The sequence below is a fragment of the Rutidosis leptorrhynchoides genome, chromosome 8, assembly GCF_046630445.1.
Source record: "Rutidosis leptorrhynchoides isolate AG116_Rl617_1_P2 chromosome 8, CSIRO_AGI_Rlap_v1, whole genome shotgun sequence".
NCBI classification, from domain to species: Eukaryota; Viridiplantae; Streptophyta; class Magnoliopsida; order Asterales; family Asteraceae; genus Rutidosis; species Rutidosis leptorrhynchoides.
This window is the reverse complement of record NC_092340.1, coordinates 284,604,283-284,618,587: the sequence shown is the minus strand read 5'-3', so window position 1 is coordinate 284,618,587 and position 14,305 is coordinate 284,604,283. Positions and strand designations below refer to the sequence as shown.

Here is a 14,305-nt window from a genome sequence, read left to right as displayed (position 1 = left end):
TGATCTAGATATTTCGTGGATCAGATATGGATGACAATTTATCATTCACGGATATATCCATTATCACCCGAAATACTTCTATATATACATATATACGTAATAAAATATATGTATATACATCTACATATCGATATACATATACATATACATATACATATACATATAACCTACAAATTCTTAAATTAATAACGAGAATAAGAGTTATGATAGTCACAATTATTAAATTGTTACTAACAATATTCAAAGTTACATATTTAGATTACTTTAAACGTATATTTACTTATATTATAACGTATTTTGCTCAATTAAATTCACAATCGGCGACAAATTACAATCAAAACATGTGTATCAAATCAAAAACATAAAGATTTAATATTTACATTTTTTATAATCCATATTAAATTGATAAAATTGACGTTAGATTAACATTTCATTTGATATCCAACGGATATCCATTAACCCGCAAAATCCATAGGATATGGATATGGACGGATGAAATGAAATTAAATGGATATGAATATGGATGAGCAAAACTTAAATGGATGTGACTGTGGATGTAGATATGACATCATCCGATCCATATCCGATCCATTGTCATCCCTACCAGTGGTTGGTTGAGCTTCTATAGTTAGGGTACTTATATATGCTTAAGTTGTTAATGGAATGTTAATTGTATATAGGGTACAAAAATACCGGCACTTGAAGGTTTAAAAGATGTAGTTGGACAACCCATTGCAAAATAGTAAGTTGCTTTTGTTACTGAAGTGAAAAAGTACTTATTTCCTCATTCTACAACTTTGGCATTCTGTACTATTGATTAAAGCTGTATATATGCATTCCTTATAAATGAGTTCCGTTAATAAACTGTAATAGTATGAAGCGGAAGATAAGTAAGATTGAATCAATTGAACAAGATTACATTCATCATCTTGAAGATTACAATTGAACAATACATGAATTGGAATTGAACGTATTTACAGTGATAACTAACTTGTAACTACTCCTAATCTACTTATAACGACTCACTAACAACAATTAATAAAATTACATATTCAGTCCCTGTATATTAAATAATTACATTCTGTACACTAAAGTCTATTATACTCCATATACCCCCCTCAAGTTGGAGGTTCTGACAAACCCAACTTGTCACTGAGACTTTGATGCTGCAAATGAGATAAAGCTTTTGTCATGAGATCGGCTAGCTGCATTTGAGAGGGTATATACGAAGTTCGAAGGAAATATGTTGATCCTTGGGACTAGAAACAAATTGACTTAAGTGTTGTACCACATAGGATATATCTGGATGAGTCATAGTCAAGTAAAGTAACCTACCAACAAGTCTTCTATATGATTATGGATCTGGTAATGGAATGCCTTTATCTAATGACAACTTTAAATGTTGAGGCATTGGACATTTTGCTGGTTTAGCTGCAGTGAGACCAGCATCTGTAAGCAAATCAAGGATATACTTTCTTTGATTTAAATATGTACCAGTAGGTGTGGTACATATCTCAATGCCTAAGAAATATTTAGCTATTCCCAAGTCTTTAATAGTGAACTTTGCATCTAGAGCAGCTTTTGTTTGTTGAATATCAAGCTCAGAGTCACCAGTTATTAGAACATCATCCACATATACAAGGGCAACAGTGAAAGTTGAGGCAGTTTTCTTGACAAAAAGGGAGTAATCATTCTTTGACTGGATAAATCCCAACGAAGTCAAAAACTTGGTCAACTCTAAATTCCACTGTCTTGAAGCTTGTTTTAAACCATAGAGTGATTTTTGCAGTTTGCATACTTGATTAGGTGCAGCTTTATCATAACCCTCAGGTGGTTTCATGTAAATATCTTCATCTAAAAACCCATGTAAGAAAGCATTATTAATGTCTAGTTGGTGAATGGCCACCCTTTTGCAGTAGCTATAACAATTAGGACCCTAACAGTAGCTAATTTTGCTACAGGTGAAAATGTGTGTTTATAATCATGACCTTCCCTTTGATTGAAACCCTTTATAACTAGTCTAGCCTTTAGTCTCTCAACACTTCCATCTACTTTGTACTTTGTTTTATACACCCATTTAGAAGATATTGCTTTACAACCTTCTGGTAGTGTAGTAAGTGTCCAGGTTTGGTTCTTCTCCAAAGCTTCTATCTCTTTAGCCATAGCATCTATCCAACCTTGACTCTGACTTGCTTGAGCATAAGTAATTGGGTCCTTAGCAGTCATTATGTTAGCTAAATAGGATATATATTCCTTACTCATGTATGCAAAGTCATTAGTATGAAAAAGGGGATAGATAGGGGATACAGTGGTATGAACAGAGGAAGCTTTAGCAGTAGGAACAAAGAAGTCTTTAAACCAGGAAGGTGGATTAGAAGTTCTTGTTGATTTTCTGGTAGGCTGTGGTATTGAAGATGTATTATGGTTACCAGGAGGATGTGAGTCATGAGTATTATTTTGTGGAGAAGAGGTAGAAGATTGAGCAGGTGTAGATGTAGTAGGGTTAGTGTGTATTGTATTTGGTGCAGTATTATATGTGGTTGGATGATTGTCTGCAAGATCTTCATCAAAAATTTTAGAATTTGAGACACATGGAAATGGAGTAGTATGTGTATTAGGGTTTGAATTTGATGTTTGTGATTGAAAAGGGAAAATATCTTCTTTAAAGATAACATCTCTGCTGCAAAATGTTTGCTGTGTGGTAAGATCATATAACTTATAACCTTTTTGATTTGGAGGATAACCTAATAAATGCATTTGGTTGCTCTTGGTGCAAATTTATCATATTGAGGTTTGGTAATTGATGCATAACAAAGACAGCCTATGACTCTAAGATTATCATATGATGGAGGTTTGCCAAACAGAGATTCAAAAGGGGTTTTCCAGGATAGATTTTCCATTGGCATTTTGTTAATTAGGTATGTTGCAGAAAGTATACATTCTCCCCAAAATTGTTGAGGTAAGTTGGCTTGAATTTTTAAAGCTCTGGCTGTATCTAAAAGGTGCCTATGTTTTCTTTCCACTACACCATTTTGTTGAGGTGTATAGACCATAGATTTTTGATGAATTATGCCATTTGTATGGAAAAAGGAAGAACATTGAGCATTAACAAACTCTGTGCCATTATCTGATCTATATATTTTGGTTTAGTGTGAAAATGATTAACAACATAAGAGACAAATGATGTTAAAATGGATATGGTTTGAGATTTATTGTGTAAGAGATAAGTCCATGTTGTTCTGGTTTTGTCATCAACAATGGTGAGAAAATACTTTTCACCATTAAGTGCAGGTGTCCTGTATGGACCCCACAAATCAATATGTAACAATTCAAAAGCACATTTAGAAGAAATAACACTTCTAGGAAAGGGTAATCTATGATGTTTAGCAAGAACACATGTATCACAGAAAGGACTAGCATTAGACAAAGTTTTGTAAACTGGAATATGCACAAGTTTAGACATAGATGTATGACCTAGTCTAGAATGAAACAGATTACCATCTAAACTAATAATTGATGCAACAACCTTATTTGCAGAAGCAGAATGTAAAGTAGTGGATTTGGAGATGGGAACAGGTGAGGTTAAAAATGGTCCAGCTTTGCATGTGTAAAGATTGTTAAATCCTTTTCCACCAGCCACAACCTTTTTAGTTAAAAGGTCCTGGAAGATGAACATATTAGAAAAGAATGTGGCAATCAACTTTTGAGATCTTAATAATCTACCAACAGATAGTAGATTAAGCTTGAATTCAGGCACATAGAACACATTAAGAAGAGTTAAGTTTGGATTAAGTTTGATATGAGCCATTGTTTTGACCCATTTGTGTGTACCATCAGGCAAAACAATTTGGATAGGTTTTTTAGAGTAGTAATGGAGTGGAAAAGGTGTAAATGTGGAGACATATGGTCTGTAGCCCCTGTGTCAACTATCCAGTCATAAATCATAGATTTATGGTTTGATTTTTCAAGGCATGACATTGCATAAGCATAAGTGCAGAATGATATACCTGCATGATTGGTGGTGGCATTAGTGTCCTTGTTTTGAAGCATTTTGATCATCTCTTGACAAACTGCAGCTACCAATCTTTGATCCACGGCCATTTTGTTCTCTGTGTGCACCTCATTCTCACATGCCAAATAAAATGGAGTTTCATTGACCATATAATTCTCCAATCCATGAACCTGTGCAGCTACTCTTTGTGGTTTCTTCTTGTTCCTTTTGCCTTTATACCAGTCTGGATATCCCACCCTTTCAAAACATTGCTCATGTAAATGGCCATCTTCATTACAAAAAGTGCAGTGTTTCTTATCAACTTTTGGTTCATTCTTGCCCCTGTAACTAGAGTGCTTTTGTTGAGTGAAAAAAGCAGTTGGTTCAACAGTAGTTGTAGTGACTTGTTTTTGCTTCTCTACTTGTTGAACTATATAGTAAGCCTTGTTAACAGAGGGCAAAGGATCCATAGAGATGATTTGACTTCTAACCGACTCATAGTCATCATTCAAATTCATAAGAAACTGCATCAATTTTGAGCTATTCTCAATTTGTAGAAATTTTTCAGTGAGTCCACAAATACATTCTCTCATTCTTCCACAAGTACAAGATGGAATGCCAATTAAACTCTGTAATTCATCCCAGTATCTTTTCATCTTATTAAAGTACGAAGCAATTGAGAGATTACCTTGGTTAACATTGTTTAATTCTCTCTTTAACTGATAAAGAAGTGGTCCATTACTTTGACCATACCTTTCTGTAATTTCCTTCCATAGTTCATATGCTGATGTAGCATACAGAAACGCTTCTGATAATTCAGCAGTCATGGAGTTGAGAATCCAGCATGTAACCATGTAATCATAACGCGTCCATCTTTGATATGTATCATCAGTAACAGCAGGTTTTGGATTAGTACCATCTATAAACCCTAATTTTAATTTGGCTCCAAGTGCCATCTTCACCGTACGACTCCAACCGAGAAAATTGGTTCCATTAAAAGGAGCATTTGTCAAGATCATCCCTGGATGATCTGAACTAGCTATGTATAGAGGATCGTTGATTGAATTCATCGTGCTCGATTCTGTAGCAGTCTGATTTATATTTGCTTCTCCGGCTGACATCTTACAAATTAGGTTAACAATCACAACCAAAAGGTGAAGTAAACGAGTAATCGAAGCTTCGATTAAAAGAAATCAGACAAAAAAGAACAGAAGATCAATCAATTTAAGCAATTGATCGACCGAATGCGATGTAATTGATTCGAACAATCAAATTACGAATTCATTCATCTCCGTAGCTCTGATACCATATGAAGCGGAAGATAAGCAAGATTGAATCAATTGAACAAGATTACATTCATCATCTTGAAGATTACAATTGAACAATACATGAATTGGAATTGAACGTATTTACAGTGATAACTAACTTGTAACTACTCCTAATCTACTTATAATGACTCACTAACAACAATTAATAAAATTACATATTCATTCCCTGTACATTAAATAATTACATTCTGTACACTAAAGTCTATTATACTCCATAAATAGTCACCATGAGCAGATTATAACAGATGTTACTGTTTTGGGAGGTTTCCAACTGATGTTCATGCGAAAAATTCAGTAGGGTTGGGGAGTTACCGAATAACCAAATCCGTAATGTATGGGTTATTATTATTATTTTATTATTTATTTATTTTTTTGTAATCTTGTCTTATAGGGTGCTGTTAAAAGTGTAACGGTCAATAACTCTAATAGGTGTAAGTACTTTTTGCGAGTTATAAAGTTGGTAACATTAGTGGTATCGGCAAATAAAAAAATAGTATTTTTTTTTTTTTTTTTTTTTTGAAAGGCAATGTTAGTGGTTAGCTCACGAAGTTAAATCACGAAAATCCCCCCCCCGAGACTCGAACCCTGGTCTCCTCGAACACCATGTTAACATAGTGACCAATGAGGCAAAGCCCCATTGGCAATAAAAAAATAGTATTGTGTTGAAACATGGCCTTTTATTTGCATTGGACTGATAAAATTGGCTTGAAACAATATTAGGTTGAAACAAGGCCAAAAAGAATAACCACCTTTACCTCTCACGGTTTATAATTTTAGAAATGGTAGTTCGCTTCATTTATAAGTTAATCATGGTTATACATTGCCTTTAACGGGTAAATGACGTGACTTTCAAACATGGTTGCAAAACTCGCCCACTCGGCCGAGTACTCGGGGAGAAATCGGTAGAATGGAGAAAACGAGAAATCGGCCACAAACTCAGTCAAAACTCGATCAACCTTGGTCAACGCCGGTCATACCTTCAAAATTTTCATTTCTTTATGTTTCTTACCTTTTTCATATTCTTGGGGCTGGAGAATGAATTTTGATGGCTGGAATTGGAAGTTAGTGACCGGAATTTGAGTTTAGGAAGAAAAAGTTAAGGAAGGAGTTAAAAATATATATAAATGGGATGATGGGTTCTATAAGTTAATAAATCATTATTATAAACTTAAATATATGTAAAATATATTAGAAAAACTAAAACGTCAACGAAAGTTGATATCCGAGTTCTCCCCAAGTTCTCTCCGAGTCGCCGAGAACTCCTCAAAAACCTCCTGCCGAGTTCTCCCCGAGTCGCGAGTTTTACAACCTTGCTATCAATGAATAACATAATTTAGGAAAAGGAAAAAGGAAGCTTGCAAAAATGCGCACTGTTGGTTTAGTTTTCAGTTATGTGCTTTTTTGTTTCGTTAAATTCTTATATCATCAAAGTCATCTAATTCATATATAAGTGTACCTTTAATTAAAATAGTAAGCACCATAATACTCTCCAAGTATTACTCCTCTTCAATGATCGGTTACGAAACTGAAATTCACATAAGCTAAGTAAACTTATATCGTCATTTGTTTGACAGGTTAGTTTTGAGGAAAAAGAAGGGGAGATGAACGGATTAGTAAAGTAATAAGTTTATCAAGAGTTGAACGCTGATGTAAAGTTTGTGATTTCTACACAATGTTTGAAATGGGTTTTATGAAATGGATTTCTACTATAAAATTACAAATAATTTTAACAACTAATTAAATTAAGTATACCATCTTTAAATTGACTACTATAACAAGCCCATAATCTACTTTACTAATATAGAAAAATTTAAAGAATTCCGAGAATTCGCGAGTCTTCAACTAGTAATAATAATAATAATAATAAACTAAATTCTTGAATCTTGCGAAAAGAAAGAAAAGGTTACTTTCCTTTTAACCTTGTTGATATATTACTGCAATACTCCGTTTTGGTTTTTCTCAGTCAATAAAAAACGACGGCCGGAGCATCCACGTTCTTTATTATTATTTTTCCTTTTGATATCCGTACTTGAAGCCACCAAGTTCAGCCTCTTTTAGATTAATTGGTAGTCGACCACGTTTTAAACGTATCTTCTTAATTGAACTTTTTAATTGGTACGATCATGTATTGGGTCGCCCGCGTTGTTTCTTGTTGGGGTAGTCGATCATGAAAAAATGAGAGGTAGTCGACCATGTTTACACGGTAGTCGACCGGGAAATCAATGAAGCTTGGTCGACCACCTTGAAAAATGAGGTGGTTGACCAAGGTATACGGTGGTCGATCAACACTTTGGTCTATCCAATGGTGTAAAAAGACAATTTTTTTTAAAAAAAAATGTCTTTTGAACGAAACTTAAAAAAAAAAGTGTAATTTGGGCAATTTCCCATATCTTAATTAAGTGACACTGTCCACTTATACAGTGACACTGTCCACTTATACAGTGACACCAGACCAACTAACTTTGATTAACCATAAGTCCAATAATCCACTTTAGTATTTAATGTTTGAAAGCCCAACCTAGTCCACTAATTTCATTTGGATATATATTTAGAAAAGCCCAACAGTTCACTAGAATAAGTAAACAAACGGACTTGTCGTTTTCTTTTGGACTTTTATTTAAGTTTTTTATGTTATTTTATCAACAATAATAAAAATAAATTTCTTATTGATTTCGACCAACCTTTCAAAGTTTTATGCTTATTGTATTCATGTTTGAATTCTTTTTTAATTATTTTGCATTATCTAGTATCTTAAAAGTTACTGTATTAATTTTAATTTTTATGTATAATTTAATTCAATAATTATACTCCATAGTTTATAATGTTTTTCATTCCCCCTTGCCAAGGTACAAATTTCTATTATTCCTATTATTCATACAAGTTTATAATGTGTTTTTCTATTGTACTCGTTACGATCCACTGTGAGGTGGCGCCACAAACGCCACACAAACGCCTGGATTGGAGCGTGGCCGGCGTTTGTCATAAAAAAACGCAAAGGAGAGAGAGGGCGTGAGGGGGTACTTGTCAGTTTGTGATTCGTCAACGAATATATCTGTTTGAATGCGTTGGAATTTTTTTTTTCTTTTTCTTATCTTTTCTTCTATATATACACATACATGCTTTCATTTTTTTTTCACACAAACATCTTACATATTCTTCACTATAACTTATTGAATAATTGAATTTTTAACTCAAAGTATTGATCTTTTGTTGATTCAACCTCGTCCGATGAAGAAGAACATCAAAGTTCTAGAGGCCGTGTGCAACGAAACCCATGGATATTCATAAACAGAGATCGTGAAACCGAGGGTACTAATTTGTTGAACGACTACTTTTCTCAAAATCCGACGTACCCACCACACATATTTAAGAGACGATTTCGGATGCGGATTCAATTATTTCTCCGTATAAAAGAAGGTATTCTTAATTACTCCTATTGTAATGATGCGGCACAACATTTTATATATTTCCAACAACGTCTAGATGCACTAGGTCGTCTTGGTTTTACTACTTTTCAAAAATTAACTTGTGCGTTGCGCCAATTGGCGTATGGAACATCTGTGGATATTTTTGATGAATATTTAAAAATGGCGGTGAAAATGGGATATCTTTGCTTAAATAATTTTTGCAAGTATATAATTGATTTATATGGTCAAGAATATTTGCGAAAGCTGACGAAAACTGACATTGCTCGGTTGTATTAGGCCCACGAAGAGAAACATGGTTTTAAAGGAATGTTGGGTAGTATTGACTGTATGCATTGTGCATGAAAAAATTGTCCCGTTGCATGAAAATGTCAATATAGTAGAGGTGATCACGGTCACCCGACGATCATGCTTGAAGCGGTTGCTTCGTACAATATGTGGATATGACATTTGTTTTTTGGGATGGCTGGTTCTAACGACATAAATGTTTTAAATCATTCTACGTTGTTTGATTCGCTTAAAAAAGATAGAAAACAGGCCTCACGACAATATTACAAGAAGAGTCAAAGATCGTCGATCACGAGAAAAGGAAATCTGCGATCGAAACGTACATGATCAACTACGTGAAGATTTAACGGAACATATTTGGAACCTATCAGCAAACTTTCGTTCTATGAATTAGTCAATATGAATATTTCTTTATTTATGTAACCTTTTTTTAATTCATGTTATGTTTTTTTTTTTATATTCATGTAATTGCTTCTTTTTATTTTATGTAACGTTTTTTAATTATTTATGTAATGTTTTATATTATTTAACTAAATAAAAACAATTAAAAATAAATAGATCAGAAAATCAAAATTAAATATCACGTCATTGTCAACCTTTGACAATAGCTCCCCATTACAACTCCTCATTTTCCTGTCATGGTCTAGTTAGCGTCTTATCCTAAAAAGTACACCATATCCACTCCACCTCACAATCACCCGTATCTATGACCTAATGAATATCTATGATCTAATGTTTTTCTGTAATTACCATAGACTTGCTATATTATTCATATATTTCTATTTTTCTCCCATGGCATGTTACAAATTTTGGATACCATACAATACGCCTTAAATTTATTTAGTGACACTATTTACGCCACTGATGTAACATTAAATAAATGATATTAAAAGAATTATAATAAATACATGAGTCTCCATAAACACTAAACATTAAGTTGTAGCTCAGCTGGTAATGGTCTGCCTTTTTTAGCGAGAGATCAGGAGTTCGACTCCGCTGGGCTGCAACATTGCACTCAATGTTAATATCCCTGACCTGAAGTATCCACTCATGTCGCCTTTCGCTTAGTGCGGGGGCAGCGGGGAGGGGGGTTTTACCGGCCATGCCCTCAGTTTGTTCCGGGTTTCCTCCAGGGCTGTAATTGGGGGCGGGTTATGCAACTACCGGACATGAACGCGTAGGTGGTTAAGTTCCCCTCGTTGATCCCAAACTGATGTCCAAAAAAATATATATTTAAACTCTACATATTTATTATATTTTAATTAATATACGTATAAATTCAAGAGTATCGTGCAAATACATATCATCAAGAAATATAAGAATCACAAGAATGGGCCAATAGCCTAGTGGTGAATGACTCACTCTCCCTTAGGGGAGGTGAGGGTTCGATTCCCACTAGGTGAGGATTTTCCAAATAATTGGATCAAAAACCATTCTTACCGGGCCCAAATGATCCCTTGGTCCCACGCATGCGAAGATTGAAACAATGACAATGCAGGTTCGTTTATCGGGCCTGTCATGCTGTGGGGAAATGGGTGATGGTGTTTCGTCAGGCTCCAGTGGGCTACCGGGGACCGCTGGATGGGTTGACAAAGTCAACACAGGGCTAACATGTCTCTGCCGATACACATGTTTTGAAACAACAATATAAGAAGAATCACACTTTAACGGCATTTTCTGACGTCAATTCCAAATCGTACACCAAAATGTAGTATGTTTATGCGCATACGGTAAAAAGAATAGTTTTCATTTCTTTGAATGCCATCCAAAATCGTTGTGAAGGTGCAGCCACAACTTTCCTTCTTCATGCCACTTCCTAAATTCATCAAATGGTTCATCCGGCATGTGAGTTTGAAAAGTTTCAAAACTCACCATAACTGACTGCTTCGTTTTCTCTGTAATCTTGAATGTATTAGTTGCAAATGTATAAACCGGGTGATCCGTATTAATCCTTGCACTAATATTGAACCTCCCAAACTCTGGGGTCGGTTCAATATCACCGGTTTTATTAAAAGTTATTGTTAAACTCAGTGGCGGAGCCAGAAAATTTTTCAAAGGGGGCGGATAAGCTTGTTGCAGTATGCTTTTTTTTTTTTTTTTTTTTAAATTTAGATTTGAATTAAACGTGGGCTCGACTAAAATGACAAGCTTCGAGAAACAATGACTCGGTCCTTGTATTAGTAAGTTTTCCGTTTAAGATTCGTCCCAAGAGAACGATAATTGCCATCAGATTAATGAAAACTAATAATATCCTAAGGTTTGTTTGGTTGGAGGGTTTTGAAACGTTTTGAAAGACACTTGCAAAATTAGCAAGTAAAAAGAAATGATTAGTAACTAACAATAATAAAAGCATGCACACTTGACTAATCCACTTAAAGCTTTCAGATTGTTCTTTTATCTAATTAAGACCAAATTGTGTTCAAATAATGTGTTCTAGTATCCCTACCAAAACTCTAATGATCAAATTAACATCCGCGAATTCCCATAAGCTTACATCAATAAGATCTATTTAATCATGAGCAAACCATTAGTACTTAGTTGGATTAAAATCCCTTAAAATCCTTTTGGTAATCAAAATCCCTTAAGAAAACCAAATTTTGCTACTTTGACTAAGGATCAATTAAAAACCAACCCAAACCAAGATTTTAATCCCTTGAAATTCCCAATTTGATTGTCTAAATCACCTAAGTGTGAAGTACAAATTGCTTCACTAATCAAATCTCTAAGAAGAGCTAGGCAACTTATATAATCAAAGTAAAACTCAAAACAAACATATCAAAGGTTCTTTAGCTAATTCTAACAATAATACTCAATTAAAAACTCATAAATTCATTCAAACACAATCATAAACATAAATATGAACAATCTTTAGCTTATAAGCTTCATAATCAAGTGTACATATAAGATTCTAGTCAAGCATGGCTAGAACTAACACAATAATCAAAGAAAATGAAGATTCAAACATCATATTGCAATATTAAAGATGAAATTGTACCAAGCTATGAAATTACAACTTTGAGCTAGAGTTGATTCGAAATTAGCCAAAACAAACTTAACCAACACCGTTTCTTTTTTGCATATCTATCCAAAGAGCCAGTGGCGAAGCTAGTATTTAAGATGGATGGTGTCACAAAATAATTGCCAAATTTTCACCGAGTTACACAAAAAGGTTGTTGGTTGCCCAGCCATGTTAGATATTTCTTTTGTTAATAAATAAATTATACGGAGTAATTAGCTAGATTAAACATTCAAATAATACTTTGGTGAACATAGACTTTATATATATTGACTGGACTCCATATATAAATGGGTAAAGACGTAAAGTTACTAACCTATATTTGATGTCGTGCTAGACAATTAAAAAGATACAGAGTAATAAAAAATACATGCAAAGGCCTTGAACCTTCGTCTCGGACTTCAAGTAATTGTTACATAACCAGTAAATTGCCAATGAACTTGTGTTCTTTAAGACATTCATTTATATATTCGATTTCGTTGGGGTCATATGACCCCATTGCTTTCTACATAGCTCCGCCACTGCAAAGAGCTATATATATACTATATAACTATTGGTAGATTTTTAGTTATTAAAATCTAGAACAATATGATCAAATATATCGAAAAGAGCTTGTACTTAATCCATAATTCATATTTTATCCAACACAGAACACATAGGTGGTAGGCCACCTTAACCTTACCAAAATAACAAGCCACAATAAACATAAGTACATAACAATAACATTAGAAATGCAATCTTTTGAAACATAAGACTCAACTAAATTTACTCAAGAAAAAGATTGTGAGCAATCTTATATGAAGCATACGCATCAATACAAGCATACTCAACTTGACTTTCATTCAGCACTCTTGCTTCCCAGTTGCTCATGCAAACATGTTTTGGTTTCTTCATATGAAGCCCCGAAACTTCCATTGCAAGATCCTTTAAACCGGGTTTACGAAACCTCCCGGGCCACTTCTTCATTGCAGCCGAACGAATATCGGCACTTTTAGCACAATCCAAATCATACTCATCTTTGAGCTTCAAAATATCTCCCTCAACTTCAACTCCAACAAAAGTGAACTTAGGATTCAAAAGAAAACTCTTGAGGGACTGAGGGATTTCGTCCATGTAAAAAAGTTGAAGGATTAAACACTTGGTGTCAATACAAAGTTGAAGGGTTGCAGATTTGTTGCTCATTGAACGGATATGATGCGGTCTCCATTCGACATCTAGTCCTACGACCGCCATTGGATTGTTGGCATGAGTCAAGAGGATTTCATTGACCCATTGATCAGTGACGGTGGTTTGGTTCGTGACGGTTGTTTCGATGGTTTTGTTGTTGAAATATTCAAGTGAACAAGTGGTGGATGGTAGGTGCCTAACTTGTGAAGACTTTTATTTGGCAACTACACCAACCAAGTTTGAATCAATTTGCTATGTGTTTGGTGCCTACAATTTGAGGAATACAAATTAGACTTTTGGATCATGCATTCACAATCTCACCAACCTTCATTTGAGTAGTATAAATAGAGCTCAACTTATGCTCATTTAATCATCCCAAAATTACAAGTTTACTTGTATACTAAAAGAGTTAAATAGAGAGTTTGTGAGTTTAGTCTCCTAATTACAAGAGATATAAAAGATTTGTACTTATCCTTGTAATTAGAGAGAAGTGTAATTCCTATTATTCTTATTAGTGAAACGTTTCTTTCCTTGCCCGTGGTTTTTACCCTTTTGGGGTTTTCCACGTTAAATCTCGGTGTCCTATTATTGTCATTATTTCGAGTATTACTAGCGGTTTGCTATAATTCGGTGTCGCTTTTCTCAACAAGTGGTATCAAGAGCTAAGGTTCTAATATCTAGTGTGTATTAATCTATTTATCCTATGCTCTGTGGTTGCCACTGGAGTGGATCGTCCACATCAGAAAATAAGTAAGATTAATTTCACTCGATAAAAGTTCCCGGTTACTATTTCTCAGAAAAATAGTATTGTCGAAAAGAAAATTGTAAATATAGCGATGTCTACGAAATTTGAAATTGAAAAGTTCAACGGGAGTAACTTCTCGTTATGGAAACTAAAGATGAAAGCTATCCTGAGAAAGGATAAGTGTTTGGCGGCCATCAGTGGACGTTCCGCCGAAGTCACTGATGAAAAATGGGAAGAGATGGACGGCCAGACTATCGCAAATCTTCATGTGGCACTAGCAGATGGTGTTTTGTCTAGCATAGAAGAAAAGAAGACGGCGAAAGAGATTTGGGATCACCTCGTAAA

The 14,305-nt window shown here is 34.5% G+C and overlaps 2 protein-coding genes across 2 annotated transcripts; both read right to left on the bottom strand.

Moving 5' to 3' along the window:
* Positions 1 to 1,887: 1,887 nt before the first annotated feature.
* On the bottom strand, positions 1,888 to 5,112 carry LOC139864273 (uncharacterized). The gene is made up of 3 exons (XM_071852851.1): positions 3,832 to 5,112; positions 3,273 to 3,742; positions 1,888 to 2,680 (listed from the first exon to the last, which is right to left on the bottom strand). The coding sequence occupies exons 1-3, from the start codon at positions 5,110 to 5,112 to the stop codon at positions 1,888 to 1,890; spliced, it is 2,544 nt and encodes an 847-aa protein (XP_071708952.1).
* Positions 5,113 to 12,813: 7,701 nt separating this feature from the next.
* LOC139864272 (3'-5' exonuclease-like) lies at positions 12,814 to 13,281 on the bottom strand. The gene has a single exon (XM_071852850.1). It carries the CDS (start codon positions 13,279 to 13,281, stop codon positions 12,814 to 12,816), a length of 468 nt encoding a protein of 155 aa, XP_071708951.1.
* Between the last annotated feature and the right edge of the window lie 1,024 nt (positions 13,282 to 14,305).

Excerpts from the sequence above, each read along its gene's own strand:
- LOC139864273 (XM_071852851.1), bottom strand. The coding sequence starts at position 5,112 with ATGTCAGCCGGAGAAGCAAATATAAATCAGACTGCTACAGAATCGAGC. Across the intron at positions 3,743-3,831 it reads CCAAATTGTTTTGCCTGATG|CTTAATCTACTATCTGTTGG; the intron begins GTACACACAAAT and ends CCTGAATTCAAG. Across the intron at positions 2,681-3,272 it reads CCTGCACTTAATGGTGAAAA|CAGAGATGTTATCTTTAAAG; the intron begins GTATTTTCTCAC and ends AACATTTTGCAG.
- LOC139864272 (XM_071852850.1), bottom strand. The coding sequence starts at position 13,281 with ATGGCGGTCGTAGGACTAGATGTCGAATGGAGACCGCATCATATCCGT.